Source organism: Aegilops tauschii, chromosome 4 (genome assembly GCF_002575655.3).
Source record: "Aegilops tauschii subsp. strangulata cultivar AL8/78 chromosome 4, Aet v6.0, whole genome shotgun sequence".
Classification (NCBI taxonomy): domain Eukaryota; kingdom Viridiplantae; phylum Streptophyta; class Magnoliopsida; order Poales; family Poaceae; genus Aegilops; species Aegilops tauschii.
Genome location: NC_053038.3, coordinates 289,164,359 through 289,191,413, shown reverse-complemented (window position 1 = coordinate 289,191,413; position 27,055 = coordinate 289,164,359). Strand labels below are relative to the sequence as shown.

At 46.2% G+C, this 27,055-nt stretch overlaps 1 protein-coding gene across 10 annotated transcripts in view; it reads left to right on the top strand.

The window, feature by feature from the left end:
* The first annotated feature begins 2,281 nt into the window (after positions 1–2,281).
* LOC109735409 (uncharacterized) overlaps positions 2,282–27,055 on the top strand; it is a 36,156-nt gene continuing 11,382 nt past the window's right edge. The window contains exons 1-8 of one of the 10 annotated variants that reach the window (XM_073496570.1): positions 2,282–2,499; positions 9,636–9,711; positions 9,829–9,892; positions 9,984–10,079; positions 10,164–10,794; positions 14,632–14,689; positions 14,762–14,880; positions 16,958–17,048. In XM_073496570.1, coding sequence (XP_073352671.1) covers positions 2,357–2,499; positions 9,636–9,711; positions 9,829–9,892; positions 9,984–10,079; positions 10,164–10,794; positions 14,632–14,689; positions 14,762–14,880; positions 16,958–17,048 — 1,278 coding nt within the window. In that variant the 5' untranslated portion in view covers positions 2,282–2,356. Of the gene's footprint in view, positions 2,673–4,797; positions 9,530–9,635; positions 9,712–9,828; positions 9,893–9,983; positions 10,795–14,628; positions 14,690–14,761; positions 14,881–16,957; positions 17,049–27,055 lie in introns of those variants that run through there. The other 9 variants (XM_020294622.4, XM_073496573.1, XR_005753953.2 and 6 more) reach the window with 9 other exon arrangements.

The following is a 27,055-nucleotide window of genomic DNA, read 5'->3' as shown; positions in this document are numbered from 1 at the left end:
CATTATAAAAAATGGAATGTGTCCTAGCTTTATAAAAAATGATAGAAACCAGTACCAACTATCATAACTCTCAACCTCAACAGTTGCCCATGCAATGGGGTACATCTGGTTGTTGGCATCTCTCCCAATTGCACACAATATTTGTCCATGCACACCACCCTTCAAAAAACAACCATCTAACCCAACAACTCTTCTACATCCAGCTATAAACCCCTTCTTGCAACCATCTAGACAAACATACATCCTTTCAAACACATTATGCTCATTAGGGTCTAATGTAACTGCAACAGTACTACCAGGATTGCTCCTAATTAACTCAAGGTGGTAGTCAAATACTCTAGAATATTCACCATTAGTTGAATCTATGAGCTTTTCCATCACAAGTTTCTTTGCCCTCTTGCATTTGGATATGGTCACATCTGCTAGCAAATCTTCTAGTACTGCTTCTTGCATCTTCTCCACCCTCCATGTTGGATTGTCTCTGATCTGTCTGAAATATTTCTTTGCAATGATAGAACTAGTCACGAGTTTATTATCTCTCCTAGGCACACATGTATGGACATTGTTGTACCTTTGCACCAACAACCAGTCAGACTTGCTATTTATTGAACCATAAATGCTCCATTGGCATCCAGTCCAGCTGCACTTGGCACTCACTCTTCTTTTCTCATCCTTGGGAAATAACAAGTGATGGAAATTCTTTAATCCATATTTCACTAGTGCTTGTTTGAATTCTCCGCTGTTAGTAAAAGCCATCCCAACTTCAAACTGTGGGTTATTTGTACTGTCATCATACACTTTATGAGTGGTCTTTCTCCTTCTGACAACATTGACCTCTCCATCACTAGCCTCATCATAAGAAAGATCATCATCACTCTCAAAGTAGGGGGTGTCATCTGCATCATCATCCAACTTACATGTTTCTGGTACAATGAAATCATCAGTAACATTGCAAGCTTGTGCTTCTTCCTCCCCTAGCATCTTCTTTCTCCTTTTCTCCTTGAATTCTTTGGCATATTTTCTATACTCAATGATTTCTTCATCTTCAGCTGAACTGTTGCTCTCTGCAGGAGGCACAACATAGTCACTGTCACTGTCAGATTCACCTGAAAACTGCATCTCCTCAGTTGGAACCCCTTTTCCTCTGTCAGAAACTGAACTTGCTGCCCTGAACACTGGCATTTTGGCCCTACATTGTACATCCTCTGCATTTCTTTGCTCTGCCTGCACCTCCTCTGCATGCCCTTCATCTACATGAACTTGCTCTGCATAACAATGCTCTGCCTGAAACTGCTCTGCAAATTCAAACTCCCAATCAATGCCTTCAAGACTTTCATCAGCAGGAATGACAACATATATATCAATAACACCAGCATCAGTTACATGTTTAGCCATCATCTCCATCGATTTTTGATCATCCAGTACAAGCAAAGCATTTGCCAAGTCACCATCTGGATATTTCCAATGCAGTTTAGTATTTTGTAGGGCTAAATCAGAACATGTAATAAAATCTGGAAGGTTCTTCTTCAGCCCAGATACTGACAGCTCTGGAAATTCAATTGTGGACAACCCAGTTTTTCCTCCAACATAAACCCAATCATTTCCATCATGCTCAAAGTCACCTCTGTAGTGAAATCTGACAGAAAGGTAGTCAAGAGGATCCATGGCTGTACCCTAAACAAAACAAGAGACAATTAACAAGCCTAAGTCAGTAACAAGCATAGGTCAATTACTAACAAGTCTAATGTACTGAACTTTTCTGAACTTCTCTAAAAAAAACTGTCTTTTTCTTCAGATCAACAAAACCCTAGACCATCTCATCATATAAAAGCATATGCACAGCGATCTGAACTACAGAAGGCCCTAAAAAGAGGCCATCTAATAACTACTTCCACCATTCTCTAAAAAATTTGAACTAAACCCTAGTCCCCAAATTAAATCCCCTGAAAACCCCAAATGATGGCCCTAATGTGGGCAAAAAAGCAAGATTTTCAGCACAAAGTTTGAGCGCACAGACCTGATCGTCGCCGCCGGTCGAGCTATTCAGCACATGTCGCTGATCATCGCCCGCGTCGCCGTGGTCGCCCCAGTCGCCGCCGTTTCGTCAGAGGCAGAGGAGAGGGGAGCGGGAGGTGAAAAGGCAACGCGGAGCGCTCGAGGCAAGGCGAGGGGGTGCAGTAGACCGCGTCCACAAACTATTAACAACGTGGCCGCCACGTCTGCAAAACCGGCGTCTCAAACCACCCAAAACGCCATCACGGGGTGATTTGTGTGGTATTGGACAGTCCAGGGGATTAAGAATCCGGTTTCACGGTTGGGGGGTGATGTGCTCGAAATCTGAGAGTTCAGGGGGGGTATGTGGACTTCTGTCGCTGAAAAGCGATCCCCGCATAATCCGCCCGCCGCTGCGGCGAAGCCCGCCGGTTCTTCCCCGCCTTCCCTCCGCCCAAACGCACCGCTCCCTGCTCACCGACCTCTCCCTCCGAAACCACCGAGCAGGTCAGCCCCCCCCACCCCCCCCCCCCCCCCCCCGCCGCTCGCACACGCGCCGCCGAATACGCCTGTAGCCTCCTTCCACTTCGAAGGAACTCTTTGATCGTCTTCGTCGTGGTTCTCCTGCTCCCCTCTACTGGTATTGGACTGGCGTGGAGCGGAGATCCATCAAACTCGGGGTTCGTTTCTTTTCCTGTTATAAGGAACCTGGAACCCTAACTTGCTTGGATGGATTGTTAGGCTTTAGAGAATCTTTACTTTGTTGCGAGCAATGATACCAATGGCTTCCTCTATCTCTCTATTAGTTAGTTTATTAGTATTGGTATCAGGATAAAAACCGGGGGGGGGGGGGGGGGGACCCAGCTATAGAAAACTCTCGATCTTTTTTACACGGGCTTATAAACGTCTAAATATGCTATATATAGATATTTTCTTGCAAGTTATAAGATAATTTTATTCAAGTTCTAAAAAGAGATACTTTATCCTACAATAACACAGCAAGTTATCACTAAATTGAACATACCTTATAAAAAGACTTTAAATCCAAATAGTTCATATTTTGCAAAAAAGATAATATTTATCCCTAACATAAATGCCATTTTCTGTGAAGAAAAAACCCATATTATTGTTAGCAATTAAAATACTAATGGAAATGGTAAACACACAAGAGGTGTAAGGTATTGGATCATTACATTTCATTTCTCCCACAGGGATCTTTCATCTTGTGGAAACTATCAACAATCACTTTATCAGTAATTTTGTCCAGCAGTCCCTTTCCACGAAGAAAATTAGGCTATATACTAATGATAGGGGAGATGCTTCCTTGTATCCACCGCCCGTTTAGCAAAATCACCCATTTTGTCCAAAGCAAGAAATCCATGTATCATGGAGTATATTATCTATGTAGAGACCAAGTTCACGCTCAAGAGTCACCATATTTTTGTGATTAAAATCATCAGGATAAAGCTTAGCTAATTTCAACAACTTTTCCTTGTCAAAATAACAAAGTAAACCACTTGGGCTCAAAGCAGACCTATTGGTGGTGGTGTTGTCATCTCTTTCTTTCTTTATCAAATACTTATCCATTATCTTTCTTCCTCCCTGTCAAATAATTGAAGGACTAATTGTAAAAATTCACAGAGAAAGCATGCTATCACAAGTACTATCAGGCCAGCACACAAGTACTTCTAATAGAATGGTTTGCCGGATTGAATTGCATAGAGAATTCCCAAACCCTACAAATTAAGCTACTATTAGTGTGCCACACTAATCCTATAATTTATTGTTAGAACCAACAGTACATGTCTGCAGTCTGATAGAGTACTAGTACGGACGGGATTGCATATTTTCACTTGATTTGACAGAAAACACAAAGAAATCAACTGAAAAATAAGGACCAGAGAGGTCCAGGCAAACCAAATCGAGAAGTACCTGAGTTTCTGTTTACCTACGGCAGTTTAGGAGTTGGGATGGGATTGAGATGAATAAAGGTTGGGGATGGGCACTTGAGCAGAGGTTGCTGCTGCTGCAGACCGGACCTACGTAGACTAGCGGTCGCGCCGCGGCTGCCGGTGGCCGGCGACCAGGCGGTGGGGCGGGCATCGGCCGACAAGCGAGTGAGCAGCCACCGAGCCACGATCAACCCATCCTCGAAGCAGGTGTTGGGCGGTGGCTGACGGTTCGCTTCTTGGTTTAATCAATTTTCTTGCTATTAAATCTCCTAGAGATTGAAGAGGCAAGCAGCAGCCAGCTTCTCCTCGCGTTTATCGCTGTGTTGGAGGACAAACATGCATTTGGTTTGCTTTTTTTTTTATGGGCTTTTGGAGAACGGCCGAAGGGAGTAGGGGCACCAGCTCTAGCCTGACTGGGGGCCTGCTGGCTGGCATGAGACATTTATACCGGGACGACAGGAACTCGAGTGGGGTCCTGGGCCCCCACTCATCTCAACTTGCGTCCGCCCCTGATTGCAGCTACGAGCCATTTCATGGCAGTTGAATCGTTGTTCTTCCTTAGAAATTAAGTGGAGAAGAGAACAAGGAACATTCTCGCAGCGCTGTAGTGGTTAGATAAGCCTGCGGCAAGAGATTCACAATTTGTATGTTGATAACTTTTGGTTGTCAGAGCGTGGATGCTTTCCTGTCACTGATGACAGGTTTGTAGTGTTACAAGATGTAGATGGAGGGGTGGTAGGCGGCGACAATGACAACCCGTTGAAATTAGGGCTACAAGAAAAGCTCGAGGCTCATGAGACGCTCGAGATTGACTCATTTTTTGGCTTCACTCGAGACCGAATCGAAAGGAAATGAGCTGAGTATGAGCGTTTTATGTAGCTCGCTCGATTTTAGCTTGACAACTCGACATAGTATAACTATGGATAATGATCATGGTATATATTAGAAGGAAATAGGATACTTCATTACCCTACGCCGTGTATGTGATTTTTCTTCCTAATGTCTGCAAGCAAACATGGAAGGTTAACTAAGAAGATAGCAAATTTAGGCATTAATATGGTACGTGGTCAAGCCCTGGACTAAATGTTTGTTCATGTGGTCTACCTAGTTGAAAAAATTGCCTTAGACTACAGAATTTTCATCGTCTTAGTTGGCTCGCAACTGGCTCGAGATCGTTACTAGCTGAGTATAAGCCATTTCTATGGCCCGGCCTTTAGCCCCACTCAATATGAGTTCTGAGCCCGCTCAAATTTTAGTATGAGCTGAGCTGAGCCTAGTGTCACTCGCTTGAATTCAACTCATTTGCATCCCGAGTTGAAATGTTAGGTTGGGTGGGTGCGACGGGGTAGGGTGAAAGGCAGCTACCCTCAGCAGGTGGTTCACGGGAGAAAGGGCGTGCACTCGTAATAGGCCTCAGCAGTAATTAGAGGTGGTAGCATCCACTTGCAGGCCCCTTTTAACTTCCTAAGTGTAGGCTGTTTTGGCAAGAATTTATGGATTACATCTATTGCGGGTATGTTACCAAAGAGAACTTGTTTAGCGTCGTACCATCTTTGGATTTTCATCATATAGGACACTAAATTAGAGAAAATACTAGGACAACAATTCAGGCTAATATAACCCTAGTTGAGGGTAATACCTGGCATCTGGGAGTGTTGATAACTTTTTAGTAGCAGTGTATTCTGCGAGAATGTGAAGAAAAAATGACAGCTCGTACTTAGAAAATTAAATTGAATAATTTAGAAGTTAAATATAACTGTGCGTATGGCAGGCAACTCGTTATTTCGTCCTGATTACTTCAGTCACGTGCAGTCATAAGTGGTATCTTAATTATAGTTGCCAAACAGAAGAAAATTGGACAATATACCATGTCACTCTATAGGATAATAATTGTGTCAAGTTTACATCAAAACTAATTGGACATGTTCTTTTATATTCATGGAACTTCTAGCCCAAGAAACTGTGGACCAGAAAAGCACAATCATAAATGTTATTTCAAGTTTGTTATTGTTTCATTTTTGCAATGATTGAATGGCGCAATCTATTGCAGCTGTTACTGTTCCTTTTCAGATTTATTTGGCCCAATCTTCTAGACGTACCCTGGTGATTTTATTTTAATCATGTATGGACAGCTTTGTGAGTTTTAGTGCCATATCAGGTATGATGTAAGTTTGTGGTAGGCTGCAAAAGATGAAATCATGGTTAGCATTAAGACTACCCACAGTGGGAGTAACATGAGTGGTAACATCACACATATCTATGTAAAATAGATGATGTGGCAGCTAATTAATGAGGAGAGAGACAAATTGAGTAACATCACACATACGAAGACAAGATGAGTCTACAACATAATAAATGAAGTGTTGCATGACACCACACATATGTTACTCCCCACTATAGAGGTAGTAACGTATTTTATGTTTAGTCTCCACTATGGCTAGTCTAACACATTTTATGTTTCTGGAGTAAGCGACTTCTCCCAGAATCCTTTGCCCTCCTAGAGTCGTAGTATCCCTCTTTACCCTCTGGCCTATCCCTACCATGTTTTATCCAAACATGTTGTTCTTGCCCTACCTTCATGCTGCACTTTAATTTATTCCAATGTCAGACTAGGGATTTATTCCAGGTAAATACTTTATTAACGGTGTGAGATTAGTTTGTTGCTACATCTGGGATTATTTGTTGTCCCGATTTTTCAAATAATGATGTTGTCTTTGCACCATACCTGGAGCATTTTGTGAATTTTGTGATGGACCTACTGCTACGTCTCTGATGAGTGGCAACCACCGTGTTTCCGATGGGAGTTCGATGATTGGAGGTAGAAATATAGATAAGAATTGGGGCAAAAATATAGGTTTTGCTTTACTTGTGCCTCCCTCTTGTGTGTGCTTGGTTGCTGGGTTACATAGCTACTTTATGCCATTACTCTCAGAGATGCATGACTAGAATTGAAGGGTGAAATGAGTCTAATACATCAGGACGTTATATTTACCATTCCTGAGCCCATAAGGTTAGTAGTTGAACTCAATTAGTTGACCTAATCCACCTGTGCAAGAGCCCCACTTACCCAAAAAAGCTTTCGCCCCGCTTTATAAATAAAGCAAACGCAAGAGCCCCACTTTAGCCTGACTCTCTTATCGCTGGCTACCGTTGCTAGACCGCCACTCTATTGCCTGATGTTGAGTAGCATCCATGCCAAATTTGTGTGTGTTACTTCTTACCAATTGCAGATAATATTGACTTACCATCGTAGAAACAGTAATAATAGTTGGTCAACCATTACATCTGGAGCGGGCAAAAACGATGATACCAGATACATGAAAAATCCTAGCCTCCCCAACCGCTTCCGGTGGAGGTCGACCCCGCGAGGCCAGCTGGATGGAGTCCAGCCCTTCCTTTGCTGGCTCTGGCGGCCTCCGTGGTCTGTCGTTTGCGAGGTCCTATGCAGAGAGGATCTCACGTCTCCCGAGCCAGATTCTCACACCGTGGCCCCTCGCCGCGGCCTTCGCTTCGAGATCCATTGGTTTCCGCCGCATGAGGAGCCCACACCCCCCTTGGGAGATGGTGCGCAACTGCCAGCCACGACGACCTGTGAGTGCTACCTCATTGCTAGCTTGGAGCGCAGCGCTCTGCCGCTCCTTCCCTGCCATCCTCGGGTTGAGTGCGGGCATGATGTGCGTTGCAAGCGCTGCTGCTTCTATGTTCATATTGCCCGGGCCTGCATGCTCCCACGCACCTCCTCCTAGCGCTTCCACGCGGGCCAAGCGCCCATGCTCGCATTCATCCGGGTCATCTGCGTCTAGTGCGGACCCGCCCACGCCACTACATCCGGGGTAGGACCCAGCAGCCCCATGCCCCTGGGTCTGAGTCCGTGCCTCCCTCACCCCTTGGACCGCCGTAGTCAGGATCTTCCATCTTGCCTCGTTTGTTCGTGTCCACCTCCAAGGCACTCTCGTCCCGTCGCACAGTCACAACCATGTCCGGCCACCCTTGTCTTCGCCTTTCGAGAGTGTTATGCTTCCTCCCACGCTTTTCGGATATTGTGGCGGCCGAGGTCTCCCTCCCGCGTGTGCTGCTCACCATGGTTGCGGCCGATAACGTTCGCTCGCCGTGTTTCCGCCTCATCCTCCACCCCTAGAGCCGTCTGGCCGGCGATGAGCCCATCCAACTCCTCTTCAAGGTCCCCCACCACTGGAGCCGTTTGGCGAGCCTCAAGAAGGTGACTCGCATTATTAGGGACTTCCTTTGGCATGACCGGAAGGAGGCTAGTGCCGGCAATTGCTTCGTCACTTGGCCTAGTGTGTGCCTCCCTCTCGCTCTTGGAGGCCTTGACGTCCGTGATCTTCTACGCACTGGGATCGCCCTCGATGTGTAGCGGTGCCTGCAGAATGTCACTCTTTCATCTGTGTCGGATACCATTCATTGGCGCTGGACTGACAATGGAGTCTACACTGCCAGATCGTGCCACCTTGCGCTGTTCAATGGCTCCATCCCTGATCCACATTGGTGGCTAACTTGGAAAAGCTGGGCACGACGAGTGTCAAATTCTTCTTATGGCTTGCCGAACAGGACAAATGTTGGACAGCTGAGGACTTGGCTCGCCGAGGTCGCCGAGGCCTCCCTCACTCTTCATGCTGCATGCTCTGCGATCAAGAGCCCAAAACCATGCACCGCCTCCTCGTGGGTTGCGTGATCTCCTGCCAAGGCATCAAATCCTGGCGTGGTGCGGCCTGACCACTACTTCACCGGACGGCTCCAAGTGCTTCCTTAACTGGTGGGCATCGGCGACAAAATCATGCCCTCCGGGCCTCTGCAAAGGTCTAACCTTGATCATCGCTCTCTGCACTTGCTCTATCTGGAAACATCGCAATGCCTGCACCTTTGATAACCGACAACTGTTCCTCCCGAACCTGGTACACTATCCAGGACGAAGCACTCACGTGGGCGAAGGCAGGTGCCAAGGGCCTGAATAATCTGATCCCTGTAACGTAGACATGTATGCTATCGGGGCTGAGCAACCCCTCTTCGTCTTCTGCTCCTGTGCAACTTCCTCCATGCCTCTGTGTATGTGGCTAGGAGGTTGCCCACACTGTAATTTCTCACCCCTCTATAAATGGAATGATACACACCGTGCGTATTTTGCGGAAAAAAAATCAGTAGCATGTAACACTATATGCTTGCATGGTTTTCTGTTGGAAGGAGGAACAGCGACGGTGGTAATCCGCATCTACCCAACCATATATCATCCTCCCTCTCATTCATTTTATTAGCCCCATCCTATAATATCTTCCAGCGTAGAGGTTCTAAAAAAACCTAGACCAATAGATGTGAATATTTACCCGTAAAATTCCTCTTTTTTCCTTAGTTCCACATTAATTAGTGAGAAACCATACATGCATGTCTGCATGTGCACTTAGCATTAGTTGGTGAGAAACCAAATCATCAAGGACCAACGGAGAGGATGGCTGCACAGGCAAGGAGGGAACTAATAGTGGTGGGCTTAGAAATTGAAATAACCAAAATTTGGAGATGAGACCAGAAAAATGGATCGGAGGGACCTATCTGCATGCCCCACAGATTTGCTAGTTAAGTTCGATCTTATTAGATGTAGTTCTGACTTTCTGGACCTCATTTACATAGAGTTGTGACCTCACCAGTTGTTATTTGAATGTTTATTAATTCATGATCCAGGCTATTCACTGGAATCGGAGGATTGGACTACATTAGGTTTGAGGGTCGGCTTTTTAAGTATACCTGCAGTAGACCGGTATAATCTCATGACTTCTTATATATGGCTACTTAAGTATGAATTTTCTTCTTAATTCCAGTGTAGATATATTTGACATCCAAATTTATGCTGCATATGGTTGTATTTGGTTAACAGATGACTCCAAAATGGAGTGAGTGCCCTTCAAATAGTCACAGAGAACTATCTTTGCATGAAAATGGTGAGTGCAGTCTATCCTTAACAGAACACCCTTCTTGTCCGCAAGTTATGTTAGTTAACTGGCTATAACAGAATGTGCTCAATATCTGCAGAAAATAAGGATGGCAATGTTTATAAAAGGAGAAAGATGGATAAAGATTCAAATTCCCTTGTAGCAGATGAAGAAGTCAAAGAACTGACAATTCAAAGTTGCACTACCTCTGAAGATCACTCTTCACTACTGCTCCTTGTTATGAATCCCTCATATCCAGTATTTTCAAATTTGACGGCAGGTAAGATAGACCCTGTCGTAGAGCTTGAAGAGCCTGCTGGAGTTTCATTGGAGCCAAATTCTGGTGTGAACAAAAGATGTTCAGTGTCAAGTATGCCACCATCTTCCGTTATACTAGACAAAAAGGATGCTTCTGTACGGTCCTCATCAAATATACGCCCTACAGAATCGATAACAGAGCTCACATCAGCAAGGGATCTATGCATTGCTATACTGAGGAAAGATGGACTCATAACTGAGTCACAAACTAGAATCATTTCAGAGGAATCCACTGATTGTAATGCCAACCACTTGGTGACATGCAATACTTGTGGAAGCTTGGATGTTCCACTAAAGATGCTTATATGTGATTCTTGTGAAGCAGCATTCCATTTGCCTTGTTGCATCCCTTGTATTAAGGTGGTACCAGCTGGTGAATGGTATTGTCAGCCATGCTTGAAGAAGAAACCTAAGAGTCTTTATGGTCAACTGTTAGAGGGCAAGGTCAGGTCTTCTGGGAATATGGACCAAAGGCCTCATGGCATGAGTCATATAGAGTACATGTTCAAAGATGCTGAATCATACGTTACTGGGGTTCGACTTGGTGGAGATTTCCAAGCTGAAGTGCCAGAATGGTCTGGTCCCATTTCCAGGTGTGTTGACACAATTGCTTGTAGTTCTAACATTTGCATTGGTTAACTCTGAGAAAACACATTCACATTGGTTAACTCTGAGAAAACACATTTGCATTAGTTAGGAATAACATTTGCATTGGTTAACTATGAGAAAACACATTTGCATTAGTTATAGGAATAGTACCATGTAATTTTGGTGGAGTAAACATAAATTTCTGAAGATAGCTAATTAAATGACTATTCTTTTTTTTTGCATTCACCATAATCTTTATAAGATATGCTCTTCCTAATCCTTGGTTCAAATTCATAGCTAAATCATCATCTTAGATACTAATCAAACTTTTTAAATTGTGCATGTGCCCAAGTGTATTCTAAATTCTAAACTCAGAAGAACATCGTTGGGGACTGGAATATCCTAGTCAAGCTGGTTGTTGGGGACTTAGTTCTCAGTGCTACCAGCGTGTATGCCCCGCAAATAGGCCACACTGAGAGCATCAATAGGGAGTTCTAGGAAGCCTGGACATGGTTAGGAGTGTACCTATTGGCGACAAGCTCTTCATAAGAGGAGACCTCATTGGCCACGTCGGTATGTTAACACATGTTTTGAAGGGTGCATGATGGCTTTGGTTATGGCAGCAAGAATCAAGGAGAGGATGTCTTAAGCTTTGCTTTAGCCTATGACATGATCGTAGCTAACACATTCAGAAAGAGAGAATCTGATCTAGTGACTTTTAGTAGTGATCAACGATCTAGCCAGATTGATTCCATCCTCTCGAGAAGAGAAGACATGCGTGCTTGCCTAGATTGTAAGGTGATACTTGGAGAGAGGGAGAGAGGGAGAGAGAGAGAGAGAGGGAGAGAGAGGGAGAGAAAGGGAGAGAGAGGGAGAGAGAGGGAGAGAGGGGGACAGAGGGAGAGAGAGGGAGAGAGAGAGAGGTAGCGACTTGCGTTTGGAAGGTGGCTTAAGAGGAAGGGAAAGTAGAAGCAAAGCTAAATACCTGGTGGTGGAACGATGCTGTCCAGAAGGCTATTAAGGAAAAGAAAGGTTGATTCAAATGCCCACACTTGGATATGAGTGCAGACAACATAGAGAGTACAAGGTGGCAAAGAAGACCACGAAGTGAGTTGTGAGTGAAGCTAGGGATTGGGCGTACGAGGACCCTCTACCAACGTTTAAACACGAAGAAAGGCAAAAGGGACATCTATACGATGGTCAAGATCCCCCATTGAGGTGTGGAGAGGCCTGGGAGACATATCGATATTATGGCTAACTAAGCTTTTCAATCTCATTTTGGTGAGACAAGATGTTCGAAGAATGAAGGCGGAGTATATTATTTGTACCAATCTTCAAGAATCTTCAAGAACAATGGGGTTGTTCAAAGTTGTACAAATACCGTGGAATTAAGCTGATGAGCCATACAATGAAGCCATGGGAGAGACTCATTGAGCACCCATAAGAAGAATGACACGTGTGACCAAACATCATTTTGGTTTCATGCTTGGGAGGTCGGCGATGGAAGCCATTTTCTTGGTACAACAACTTATGGAGAGATACATGGAACAAAAGAAGGACCTGCACATGGTGTTCATTGACTTGGAAAAGGCCTACGATAATATGCCGCAGAATGTCATGTGGTGGGCCTTGGAGATACACAAAGTCCCAACGAAATACATTATCCTCATCAAAGACATGTATGATAATGTCGTGACAAGTGTTCGAACAAATGATGGCGACATTAATGACTTGCAATTAAAATAGAACTGCACCAAGGGTCAACTTTGAGCCCTTGTCTTTTCTGCTTTGGTGATGTATGAGGTCACAAGGGATATACAAGGAGACATCCAATGGCGTGTGCTCTTTGCGGATGATGTGGTGCTAGTCGATGATAGTCAGACGGAGTTTAATAGAAAGTTAGAGCTGCCGAGACAAACTTTGGAATCAAAAGATTTTAGGTTTAGTAGAACTAAAACTGAGTACACAAGGTGTGGTTTCAGTATTACTAGGCACGAGGAGAAGGAGGTTAGCCTTGGTGGGCAGGTGGTACCTCAGAAGGATACCTTTCGATATTTGGGGTCAATGGTGCAGAAGGATGGTGATATCGCTGAAGATGTGAGCCATCGAATCAAAGCCTGATTGCTGAAGTGGTGCCAAGTTTCTTGTGTTCCCTGTGACAAGATAGTGCCACAAAAGCTAAAGGCTAGGTAGGATGGCGATTCGACCTATGATGTTGCATGGCACAGAATGTTGGCCAACTAAAATGGCAACATGTCCAACAGTTGGGTGTAGCAGAGATGCACACACTGAGATGGATATGTGGCCACACAAGAAAGGATTGGGTCCAGAATGATGATATGCGTGATAGAGTTGGGGTATCTCAGATTGAAGAGAATTTTGTCCAATATCGTCTGAGATGGTTTGGGCATATACAACACAGGTATCCAGAAGCGCCAATGCTTAGCGAACAGATGAAGCGCACTAATAATGTCAAGAGAGGTCGGGGTAGACCAAACTTGACATGGGAGGGTCCGTAAGAGAGATCTGAAGGACTTGAATATCACCAAAGAACTAGCCATGGACATAGGTGTGTGGATGTTAGCTATCAACGTGCCAGAACCATGACTTGGTTTTCAGATCTTATGGGTTTCAACTCTAGCCTACCCCAACTTGTTTGGGACTGAAAGGCTTTGTTGTGGTCATTATTGTTGTTGGTAGTGGTATTAGGCTGCTACTTGCCATTGGACAAGAGGTGTTTTGTGCTTTTAATCTTGAACGCTGATTCTGTTTTCATTGCAAAGTTTGATATTTTAAAAATATTTACCAGTAATATTTATGTTTGTATTGTTATTGATCAGTCAAGTAATAGGAACTTAAAATATCATAGAAGATATGGAAGACCTATACATGTCAGGAAAATAGTAAATTTTGAAAGTCCAAAATAAAACTAAAGGTTTGAGAACAAAGTTGCCTGCACTCATGACTGGCTGGTTGGAATATAGTGCAATCAGATGGCTTCTCTGTTGCAAACTTATGGTACCGTATACCCTAGTTCCGAACTAGTATCTAATTTATTCAATGCTTTAGGCCCTCTTTGATCCGTAGGATTCTCAAAACGCAGGAATAGGAAATATAAAGGATTGAAGTGGCATTGCCCACTTGAATCCCATAGGATTAGCACAGAGTGTTTGATGCCATAGGAAAATCAAAAGAAGTGAAAAAAGGGGTGGGAGTGGATGCTAGATTTCCAACGAAATCAAGTACACATGATTCCATAGGAAAAATTCCTATAGGATTCAATCCTATGAATCAAGCGACCAATGTAGGAAAAAATCCTAAGGGTTCTACTCTAGTAGTGCTGTTTTTTCCCCCTTTTGTGCAAAATTTTGTTCCTACTCGGTCATAGATTATAATGATGTCATGTTAAGTGGTAGCAGAATGAAATACATCATTTTTCATGATTCATAGATTTTATTTTAATTTCACACATGCTACATTGCCTTTGATTAGTTTTTTGTGGTTATGGATCTACCAGGTTCTAGTTATTTATATGTACTTCTCTGTGTAAGTGACTGACAACTGAAAATAATCTGATAATTTCTATACTTCCTTCACTTATATGGGCTTTATAGCTATGACATTTCACATTGCTTAACCCTTTAAAATTCCCATGGAATTCCTTTGAATCAAAGGAGCCCTTAGTGTTGGTGTAGTCCAACAAATAAATTTGAACTCATAATGTGTTATCTTGTGGTATGAGTGGTTCCTGTTTAGTTTTGCTTATATTCTTAATGCTCTTGTTTCATGTTTATTATGCTTCGTTTTTTAAACAATTTATTCTACTTCGTTTTGTGTAGTAGCGATGGTTATTTCACAGCGCCCTCTGAATTTGATCCTGCTGAACTCATGAAACTGAATGTAAGATTTCTATTTTTGAGTTAGTAGTAATTCCCACATACAGTTTCTTAAGCTGGTTTCTTGCTTGCGTAGTTCTGTTCAAAGAATAATCACAACAAATCTTCAAGTTCAACTGGTAATTGGGTACAATGCCGTGAGGTCTTGAGCACAGGAGATCCTAACAAGCCAGTAATCTGTGGCAAGTGGAGAAGGTAAAGAACTTTGCAGTTTTTTATTTGATAGGTATTTCTATTAACTTTGATTTTATAACAGCTCAATTAGTGGAAATATCAAATATCAAATTGCCATGTCAGCCTCTCTCATCTGAGTTACTGCATGCTTGTTACTTATGATTTGCTTTTGTACAAATTCCCTAAACATTCTTTAGTGTGTAGAAGCTACAAGCCTAGAACTATCTTTTCCATACTACCTCAAGGTTGTTTGTATTGGTTCAACTGTTTGCTAGATATATAGCCGCACATCTGAACTATAAACTAGCCACACTTGCTTGATTTCTGGTCTGAAGCAGGCACGTAGCACAAAAAGTGACATGTTTAAACTTATGATTTTGACCCGACATACGTTTTTGCTAGAAATAGACTTTAAGATCTGAACCCCACATAAGTTTTGTTAGAAATAGACGTTGGGTATTCCACAAGAATTACGAGTTGACGAGTCGAGCCGAGGTTGAGGCCCTCTTTGATTCGTCTCAAAACGCAGGAATAGGAAAAATAAAGGATTGAAGTAGCATTGCCCACTTGAATCCCATAGGATTAGCACAGAGTGTTTGATGCCATAGGAAAATCAAAGGAAGTGAAAAAAGGGGTGGGAGTGGATGCTAGATTTCCAATGAAATCTACTCCCTCCGTTCCTAAATATTTGTCTTTTTAGATATTTCAAATGGACTATCATATACGGATGTATGTAGACATATTTTAGAGTGTAGATTCACTCATTTTGCTTCTTATGTAGTCACTTGTTGAAATCTCTAGAAAGACAAATATTTAGGAACGGAGGGAGTAGTACACATGATTCCATAGGAAAAATTCCTATAGGATTCAATCCTATGAATCAAACAACCAATGTAGGAAAAAATCCTAAGGGTTCTAACCCTTTAAAAATCCCATGGAATTCCTTTGAATCAAAGGAGCCCTGAGACTCATAGACTAATCGTGACTACTCTAGACTACTACCGGACTAGTCGACATGGTACTGTAGTACTCAACTTACAGTACTCAGCTACTAATGCATAGTATGTAGCATACATTGTATAGTACCGTACAGCATACAATAAAAATTGAATGCATGGGAAGTGAATGAAGAACCCGAGGCTGGGCCAATTGTAATATCCAATGGCCAGGGCCGCAGGGGAGAAATCAAACCCAAGAAGGGAAGGAGTGAAGGGAGAAATTACTTGCTACAACATCAGAGGAGTGCTTGCTTGCCACCTCCGACGGATCCAGGAGGAACATAGCAGCAGAGGGGCGGATCCAGGGGAGGAGCATAACAGTAGGGGCGGATCCAGCAGAGGAAGAGGAGCAGAATGCTCCTGGCCACCACCGCCGGCAATGGCGGGTCAGTGGGTGGTGGCGGCGGCCTTGTCCCAGGTGAGGCGGGCAGGCGGCTCGTTGTGGAGGAGCCTGAAAAGCTAGGGTTGCAATTTTTCCCTTCCGTGGGCTGCTCACTTATCCCTTCAAATTCAGTTGGTCGACTCAAACACGCTGACTAGTCGCTCCACTTCTCGACTCACAGAGCTAGTCCACACGAAGAACCTAGCCGACAATCAGATTGAGACTACTAGACTAGTCGCGCGACTAGTCAAGACTAGTTGTTAGACTCATAATGCTTGGTCTTCCAAGAACATTGCAGAAAGTAGACGATGGCGAACTATGTTTGATGACAGGTTTTGGCAGAAGTCTACATCTCAGGAGCCATTGCTGGGGTGTTCCTCCCTGTTGTATTAAATCAAGATACACGAAAAGACGAAGTTTGCCGAGGTTCTGACCACCTGCCACGGCTGGTCTAGCTGCCCCTGCCATGCGTGGCCTGTCCGTCCCTCTTGCGATCTTCTGTTTAAACCTACCTATTTTGTCTATTCTGTTTTGGTTACCCTGTGGTGCCTTTATATATTAGGCCCAGGTTACAATTGTTTGACTACAACACCTAACTCTCTCGCTTATACCCCATAAACATATTTGATACAAATTTAACAAATTTCGCTTTCCCTTGTTCATATCTTACGTATCTTTGTAATATCTCTTACAATTTTATCATTGGGATCTCCTGTAGGGCACCCCTATATGTTGGTCAGTCAGATGATTGGGATTGTTTTTGTTGTCTTCTCTGGGATCCAGCTCATGCTGATTGTGCTGTTCCACAGGTAATTATTTCTTGATTTTTTTAAGTAACGTATAGCATCTTAGCGAACTTAGTACTTAGTGGCAGCTACCGTAATGTAATTTCTAAGGTGTTACTATGAAATATTGTCTTAGTTCCTAGAATATATAAGAAATTACAAACATATGTACAAACGAATATTCTTTATTTCTGTAGTTAAGAAGTCATTCGTCACCAATTCTAGACTTGTATAGTGTTATCGAGAGTTCAAGGTGTAATTATTTTGCATGTAAGGTCCAAAATATCATCAACCTGTTGTATGTAACGGATATTTGCAGTGGCGGAGCCAAGGGGGGACGAGCAGGGGCCAGGCCATTTAGGCATACCCCCCCCCCCCCCCCCCCCCCCAATACATGCGCTCAAGGGCTGCAGCGAGGCAAGCAATAACGTAGCCCAACCCAACAACTCAGCCCATATACTAGCCAGCCCAGTATTGAACCTTTGTAGTCCACCCACCACTATCGAAGACAAACAGGCTGCTTGGTCCATGATACTAATGACAGATTATCGCTTATTTCGATCCCAACGCACTTCTCGCAGCGGCGGGCAGTTTGCCGGTTGGCAAATGGTGGGGCAGCGCCGAGCCTCGCAGCCGATCAACACCGACGGCCAAAGTTGTTAGGCCGCACCCGGCAACCACGAGGACACCCTAGAAAATTTGCGGTCAATCGCTCCTTCATTTATTTGTTTTGTGCGATAAGATTTAGATGGATAAGTGGCCAAGCATCAATTGCTCCAGGTTCGTTCATATGTTCCCGGTCGTCAGTATTCGTTTATTTGTTCTATGCTGTCAGTCGCTCCTTCGTCGGCGCTAGGATTTATCGATATAGATGGATCAGTATTGCTGCAATTTCAAGTATTGCTGCAATTTCAAGTTTGTTCATATGTTCCTGGTCGTCAATATTCGTTTATTTGTTCCGTGCGATACAATTTATGGTCAGTCGCTCCTTCGTCGGCGCTAGGATTTATCGATATAGATGGATCAGTAGCTGCAATTTCTATGATTTAGATGAAATTAATCACACGCAACAATTTCTTGTTTTATCCTCGCGATTTGATACCGCAAATTAGAATGATGCAATGATTCTACCATTTAGATTTAACTTGTTAACTGTGCATGGGTGTGTATAGTCGTGATGAGAAAAAACAGTCTATTTGATTCTTTGAGAAAACAATGAGATCCATGTTTAACTATCAAAATCACCTAATATATTTGCGACGTTATGTTTTTTTTGGATTGTCGGCTTTGGCCCCCCTATGTCTAAATCCTGGCTCCACCCCTGGATATTTGTACGATTGAAAGTATCTTGAGAAGAACAACTTTAAGTTCTTAGTCTATAGTCTCTATAATTGTTTTAGGTTTGTGATATTGTAAATTATTATTTAACTTAGTGCAAATTACTTCTACACAGAAAATTATACGTCTGTAGTTCCATTGTATTTTGTGTAATGGTTTTATTGTTAGAAGGTACTCTACTTTTTCAAGGATGCTCTAGCGGCTGCCTTGTTCTTAAACATGCTGTTGAACCGGTATGGGCCCCAGCCCATCTAGCTTTGTCACTTAGGGCCCAAGCCCATGTGGAGGTGCTGACCTAGAAGGGGCATCCAGTCCTCCCGTTCCTGTGTGAGCCGCCATACACACACGACACAGCCACGGACAGGGTGAGCCCGCGACTCAACATGGTATCAGACGGAGGCGAGGTGCTGGGGACGACGGCGACGGTGGCCTAGTCGTCGGCCGGCGGCGGAGACCGGCGAGGAGGCGGCGGCGCATCTGGGCGGGCGTGGCTGTGTGTGCGCGCACATGCAGCTGAGCGTCACAGCGTGATAGGAACCGAGTCCCTACTAGGACGAGCTCTTAGGTTATAGGGGTGGAAGGGGGCTTGGCGTGGAGGAAGGCGAGGTCGCTGGCGCGGGGCGCCGTTGCGCGCGTGAAAGAGAGAGGGAGAGAGAGAGATGGCGCAGGAGGCGGCGGCTAGGGTTAGGTCTCCTGGCTCCCTTCAGGAAGTCGAGCAAATACGATTGCTTCTGCTTAACTTCAAATGAGTCCTTACATGAGTTTATATCTCCAAATACGATAACTGGGCTAAGCCCCTAATAACGATAATATAACTGGGCCAGGCCCCTAACTGCCTGGGCTGTAGTATATGCCGGTCATAACATCTCTTCCCGCCTGCACAAACAGCTCGTCCTCGAGCTGCGGAACTCCTCGAAGGGATCAACGGCCGCCAAGCACTTCCGCATCAACTGGGGTGGGCAGGTCGCCGAGCCCGGCGGCGGCGGTGTCTTCCTCAATGTAGTCCGCAGCCTTCAGGTAGAAGAGTCGTGGGCAGACGTGGCCGGGCATGTAGGGCTCGTCGCAGTTGAAGCACAACCCTTGGCGGCGACGCTCGTGTTGCTCGGCGGGGTGAGCCGGCGGAACGGGCGCGCCGCGGAAGCCTGAGCAGGCCGACCCTGCGCGGGAACTTCCGGCCAGGGTGGCGGCCCAGCGGCCCGGGGCGGTGACGCCTGCTGGATGGCCACCGCGCGGCGCTCGAACGCGCGGGCGTAGTACATTGCCGTCTGGAGGTCCTGTGGCCCGCACATCTCCACGTCCACGCGGATGTGGTCCAGTAGGCCGCCGACAAAGAGCTCAGCCCGCTGACGAGCCGAAACGCCGGGGGCGTGGCACGGCAGTGCCTGGAAGCTGTCGACGAAGTCTTGCACTGTGGTGAGGAACGGAAGGCGCCCAAGCTCTGCCAGACGGCTCCCGCGTATAGGCGGACCGAAGCGCAAGAGGCACGGATCGCGAAAACGCTCCCATGGTGGCATGCCGCCCTCGTCCTGCTCGAGGGCGTAATACCACGTCTGGGCGGCGCCTCGTAGATGATAGGAGGCGATCCAGGTGCGGTCGGACGCAAGCGTGCGCTGCCCCCTGAAAAATTGGTCGCATTGGTTGAGCCAATTCAGGGGGTCGACGGTGCCGTCGTAGGTCGCGAACTCCAGCTTGGAGAATCTTGGCGGTGGCTGGCGTGGACGACGGGCGGGTATGTGCCATCCGCGCGGAACAGACAGGGCGACGGCGCCGAGTGTGCGGGCTGCAGAGTACCGCCATGGAAAAGGGGCCTGTCCACACCATCGTAGGGACCCGCGGCACCCGAGGACCCGCCGAGCTGCACGGTCGGGGGCGGCGCGGCGGTGACAGCACGTGCGGCTGTCCCGAGGCCATCGTGTAGACTGGCTCGATGGACCCGGCAAGCCAGGCCGGTAGCAAAGAGGGCGACGGGGGGAACCGGACCTGGTGGATGGGTCCGAGTGTGCGGGCCGTCGTCGTAAGGCCCGGCCCCGAGATCGCCGGTGGCGGCGGCGGCTGCTGCTGCGTCAGCGGCATGATGGATGCGACGGAGGTCGCCGGTGGTGGCGGCTGCCACGGGAGCTGCTGCGGACCCGTGATGGTGGTGACGGGGGCGGGCGGCTGCAGCCCATATTGCCCCGCGAGGAAGGTGCAGATGCCTTGGGCGGAGGAGCGGACATGATCGATCCCGAGACAACTGATACCAGATTGATAGGAACCGAGTCCCTACCAGGACGACCTCTTAGGTTATAGGGGTGGAAGGGGGCTTGGCGTGGAGGAAGGCGAGGTCGCCGGCGCTGGGGCGCCGTCGCGCGCGCGAGAGAGAGAGATGGCGCAGGAGGCGGCGGCTAGGGTTAGTGTCTCCCGTCTCCCTTCAGGAAGCCGAGCAAATATAATTGCTTCTGCTTAACTTCAAACGAGTCCTACATGAGTTTATATAATCTCCAAATACAATAACTGGACTAAGCCCCTAATAACGATAAGATAACTGGGCCAGGCCCCTAACTGCCTGGGCTGTAGTATATGCCGTTCATAACACGGCGGCTGGTTGGTTCCTGCGAGCTGGGGGCAGCGAGCTTGGTAGGAGAGGAAAGAAGAAAGGAGCTGCTGCGCTGCGCGAAGGGAGAGAAGAAGGGTCCTACTGCTGTTGCTTGCTCGCACTTGAGTGCGGCTGCTGGAGCAGAGGAGGTGCGGCTGGCTGCGGTTGCTGATTGCTGCAGATTGGTAAAGGAAGGAGAGGGGACGAACTGCTGCTGTATGCAGAGGAGAGGAAGGTCGTTCTAGAAGGAAGGCTGTGGAGGCTGCTCTTTTTTTTTTCCTTTTTTTTTGCGGGGGCTGCTCGTTGCTGCTTGCTGCTTGCTGTGCTGCGCTGATTTGGTGCTGCTGCTGATTGGAAAGGGAAGAGGAGGCAGCTGGGAGCCTGGGACTGCGCTGAATTGATGTTGCTTGCTGTTGGTGGTGAGAGGAGAAGGAGAGAGCTGCTGCTTCGTTGCTGTGGCGCTGTGGCAGAGGAGAAGGGGAGAAAAGAAGACTGTAGCTGCCTAAGCTGAGTTTGCTGTTGGTCTGCTGTCCTGCTGCTGAGGAAGGAAAAGTGGTGCAGTGTTGTGCCGCTGATTGAAAGGGGAAGTGGAGGCTGCTGTTCTGCTGGAGGAGTGTGGCTGGTGCTTGCTATTGATCTGATTCTGTTGTGTGCTGCGTGGAGCTGCTGCTAGCCAGAGGGAGAAAAGGGGACGGTGACTGAAATGAGAGGGAGAAAGAGGCAGTGACTGGAGGTGGTTGCAGAAGCAGAAATGAAAGGGAGAAAAGCGACTGGAGGTGGTTGCAGAAGCAGAAATGAGAGGGAGAAAGAGGTAGCGACTGGAGGTGGTTGCAGAAGTAGAGGAGAAATACAACATGTCTGTGGCAGAAACTGAAATGGTGAAGGAATTGGAGAGCCTCAAGAGGAAGGTGGAGGAAATCCAGGCTGACAAGTAAACAACCGAGGGGGTGACACGTGAGAAGGATGCTCAGACCGTTAAGTTGAGGGCTGAGTTGGAGGAGCTCCATGCTTTCAATATCATGCATGAAGTTTGGAGGCAGAGGCAGAGGAGTAGATGCTGCTGCCTATGGAGATTGCTCACTGGGCCTCCACTGATGAAGATAATCCGGAAAAGGCATCTCTTGCCACTAATGAAAATGGTCCAAAATGGGTTCTAGACTTTGGAGCATCTAAGCATGTTGCGGGTAAATCCGGTGTGTTTGACTCTTACAATAAGCAACCTCCTACTCACAAGGGCACTATACAAACTGCCGATGGTACAAAGCAGCCTGTCATAGGGGTTGGCAAAGTACAATGTACTTCGAGCATCTCCCTATCCTCAATTTTACATGTGCCAGCTTTTCCTGTCAACTTGGTCTCGATGAGTACTCTCATTGATCAAATAGACTGTCGTGTGATTCTTGACAACAAACGAGGCAGACGGTTGGTACTGGCACCAAGCGTAGGGGGCTCTGGTATATGGACCAGGAGGTGCAACCGGACTTGGTGTGTGCTGGGACCATGGAGAACAAGGAGAAGCAGGCGATGATTCATCACTGTAGGATGGGGCATGTATCTTTTGATAAGATGAGTAGAATATTTCCGGATGTTATGTGTGGCATAGGCAAGGGCAAGTTGACATGTGATGCTTGCGAATATTATAACGCCCACGATGCGGTTATATCTCCCACGTGTCGAGGCACGACTTAAAGGCATAACCGCATTGTAGGTATTGTCGCAAGAAGGGTCATCTTCACACAATCCCATGTAATGAACAAGAATGGGATAACGAGAGTTGGCTTACAATCGCCACTTCACACAATACATAAATTAATTCATACATCATCCAAAATTCACACATAGACCGATTACGGTCAAATCCAAATGAAAATAAGATAATCCCAAATGCTAGATCCCCGATCGTCCCAACTGGGCTCCACTACTGATCATCAGGAAACGAAACATAGTAACGACCACGTTCCTCGTCGAACTCCCACTTGAGCTCGGTTGCGTCATCTGCACTGGCATCATCGGCACCTGCAACTGTTTTGGTAGAATCTGTGAGTCACGAGGACTCAACAATCTCACACCCGCGAGATCAAGACTATTTAAGCTTATAGGAAAGGATGGTGTAATGAGGTGGAGCTGCAGCAAGCACTAAGCATATATGGTGGTTAACATACGCAAAAGAGAGCGAGAAGAGAAGCAACGCAACGGTCGCGAAGTTAGAAATGATCAAGAAGTGATCCTGAAACTACTTACGTTCATTCATAACTCAAACCGTGTTCACTTCCCGGACCCCGCCGAAAAGAGACCATCACGGCTACACACACGGTTGATGTATTTTAATTAAGTCAAGTGTCAAGTTCTCTACAACCGGACATTAACAAATTTCCATCTGCCACATAACCGCGGGCACGGCTTTCGAAAGATAATACCCTGCAGGGGTGTCTCAACTTAGCCCATTATAAGCTCTCACGGTCAACGAAGGATAAACATTCTCCCGGGAAGACCCGATCAGTCTCGGAATCCCGGTTTACAAGACATTTCGACAATGGAACAAGACCAGCAAAGCCGCCCGATGCGCCGACAAATCCTGATAGGAGATGCACATATCTCGTTCTCAGGACACACCGGATAAGTCAAGCTACGAGTAAAATCAGGCCTCGAGTTTCCCCGAGGTGGCCCCGCAGGCTGCTCGGTTCGGACCAACACTCGAAGGAGCACTGGCCCGGGGGGGTTAAATAAAGATGACCCTCGGGCTCGCGAAAACCCAAGGGAAAAGGGCTTAGGTAGGCAAATGATAAAACCAAGGTTGGGCCTTGCTGGAGGAGTTTTATTCAAGGCGAACTGTCAAGGGGGTCCCATAAATCACCCAACCGCGTAAGGAACGCAAACTCAAGGAACATAACACCGGTATGACGGAAACTGGGGCGGCAAGAATGGAACAAAACACCAGGCATAAGGCCGAGCCTTCCACCCTTTACCAAATATATAGATGCATTAATTAAATAAGAGATATTGTGATATTCCAAAAAAATTCATGTTCCAATGGAACCAACTTCAACTTTATCTGCAACTAGCAACGCTATAAGAAGGGCTGAGCAAAAGCGATAATTTAGCCAAACAACGGTTTGCTAGGAAAGGATGGTTAGAGGCTTGACATGGCAATGTGGGAGGCATGATATAGCAAGTGGTAGGTAGCGCAGCATAGCAATAGAGCGAACAACTAGCAAAGCAAAGATAGAAGTGATTTCGAGGGTATGGTCATCTTGCCTGCAAGGTTCTCAGAGTTGTCGAAGGCTTGATCCTCATAAGCGTACTTAATAGGTTCCTCGTTCACGAACTTGTCTCCCGGCTCTACCCACAGCAAGAACATAAGCAATGGAACCACAATTAATCACGGGAAATGCACAAGCAACATGATGCAATACATGCATGATATGCGAGATATGATATGCGATGTGTATGCGTGCTCCGGAAGAAAAAGGATGAACAAGGCAGCAACTTGGCAAACCAAGTATGCCACTGGAAAGATGAGATGATTTCGGTCGAAATCAATATAAAGATCACCGGAAACGGATGCACGGTTTGCAAATGGCAAACAAAACAAGAATGACATAATACTGCGATTAACAGCAGGATAGCACTTAGAATACATCAAGTAACTATGCTACAGCACTCCAACATAGCAACAAAGCATATGGCAGTGATGTACTCAAGATGCTTAACAAAAGATGAACACTGAGCTACGGCTAGATCACAATATAAGAGGTTCAAACAAGCATGGCAAAAGTGCAAAAGATATCAGCTTCACAGACAGTGAAAATACTGAACATGGCTGAAACAGTATCAGGAAGCAATGTTCAGAGCAAGCAAAACACATGCTACAGGAACTTATCATAGCAAAACAAGGCATGGCATGAATCTACTAAATGCATAGAACAAAAGTCCCTTACTGATCATGAGCCAAAAAGGCACAGAAGATATGATGGCACCCATGTAAACATAGCAAGTTTCGTTAACAGGTTTCAGACTTGGCAGAAAACAGAGCATGACATTAACAGAATTATGAAGGTATCTTTGTGAGCTCGATTCACTCATCACAAAGCAATGCATGACAAAACAAGCATACCTACAGCAAGATGGCATGTTCATGAAGCTAACCATGACAAGAGCAAGTTCATAGCATGTAAGGATCAACTACAACAACCTTGGCAAAATTGAATATCATGTTAACATTCTGCCAGGAACATTTTATAGCAAAAATAGAGCAAGATTAAGACATGCTATGGCACTCCATAATTGCAAACAGGGGCATGGATGGATAGAGGACAACTATATGTACAAAACATCCTTACTGAACATACTCAAAAGAAGCATGGATCTCACTGTAGACACATGGATACATGGCAACAAAATAACAGCAGGTAAAAGACTTAGCAAAATTCTAAGTCCCTCGAAACAGAAACATCACGAAGCCTAGTTTGCATGCTTGTGCTAGTCACCACATAGATCACAAAAATATATGGCATACACCTCTGTAAAGATGACATAGCATAGATCAAAACACCTGTAGAGCTCATGCCTATAAGATGCACACATCAAATGCAATAAAAATAACAAAACATCAAGTTCTGATAAGTAACAGCAGTAAACATCATATAATACTCTTGCACCAGAGATTTGGGCATCAAGATGAACTTAAACGAGCATGGCACAATGGAACAAAATGAAGAGCATCTCGTGATGAACATTTTGATATATCACACGCATGAAACGGAGCAGTATGCAATGAGATATGATGCGATGAACAGGGCAACATAAAGTGATAAACTCTGGACTTAGAAGATTTCGGGGTCAACCTTATTTCCCAGATCTAGGGTTCTAGCACGACTCTCGAGGACCGCCGGAGTAGCCGCCGGAGGAGAGGGAGAGGGCGGCCGGAGGTGGGGGCTTGCCGGATCTGGCCGGCCGGACGATGAGGGGGCGACGGGGGCCGGCGGCGCGGGAGCCGGAGACGGGCGCGGCGGCTGGGCGCGGAGCCCGGGGCGGCGGCGGCGGACGGCGGCCGGCGGCGGAGGCGCGGGGCCGAGCGGGCGGCGGCGCTCGGGCTCGGCCGGCGGAGGCGCGGGCCGGGAGGGCCGACCACGGGCCAGGCGGGCCGGCGGCGACGGAGGCGCGCCACGTGGCGGCTCCTGGCTGGCTCGGGTGCGGCGGCGGATGCGTCCGGCGCCGGGCGGACGTGTCCGGCGCACGGAGGAAGGGGGAGACTAGGGTTTTGCCCGAAAATTTCGGGATCACATATTTATAGGTAGGAGGAGGTAGGAGTGTCCAAATAAGGTGCGGTTTTCGCCCACACGATCGTGATCGAATGACCGAGAGCATGGAGGGGACTTAGATGGGTTATTTGGCTGTTTGGAGGGGGGTTTGGCTGCAACACATAAAAAGGCCTTTGCGGTTACCCGGTTAACCGTTGGAGCGTCAAACGACCTTCAAATGGAATGAAACTTGACAGGTGGTCTACCGGTGGTGTACCAAGGCCACTTGGCAAGACTCGGTCCATTCCGAGAACGTTTAACACCCGCTCACGAAAAGAGACAAGAGGGGGTGCGCTGGTGCATGTGGGAGTGTCGGATTGCAAAACGGACAACGGGGAAAATGCTCGGATGCATGGGACGAACACGTATGCAAATGAGATGCACAAGATGACATGATATGAAATGTATGACATGAACAAAATGCAAAACGAAAGACAACCTGACCACGAAGGGAATATCATAACACATAGCCGAAAATGGCAAGAGTTGGAGTTACAAATATGGAAAGTTACATCGGGGGTGTTAGAAATATGCTAAACACACAAGAGCCTCGTATGCGAGTAAGGGACTTAGGAGCATATCTCCTTTTATGCTTGTTCATTCGGATGTATGAAAAAGCCCGGTCGTCTCAATGCATGGAATGAAGTACTTTGTTACCTTTATCGACTGCTATACTCGTATGACTTGGATTTATTTGATGCGTCACAAGGACGACGTGTTTAGATGTTTTCAAGATTTCCATGCCTTGGTGAAGAATCAATTTAAGGTGCAGGTGCAGGTGATCAGGACTAACAGTGGCACAAAGTATGTGAACAATA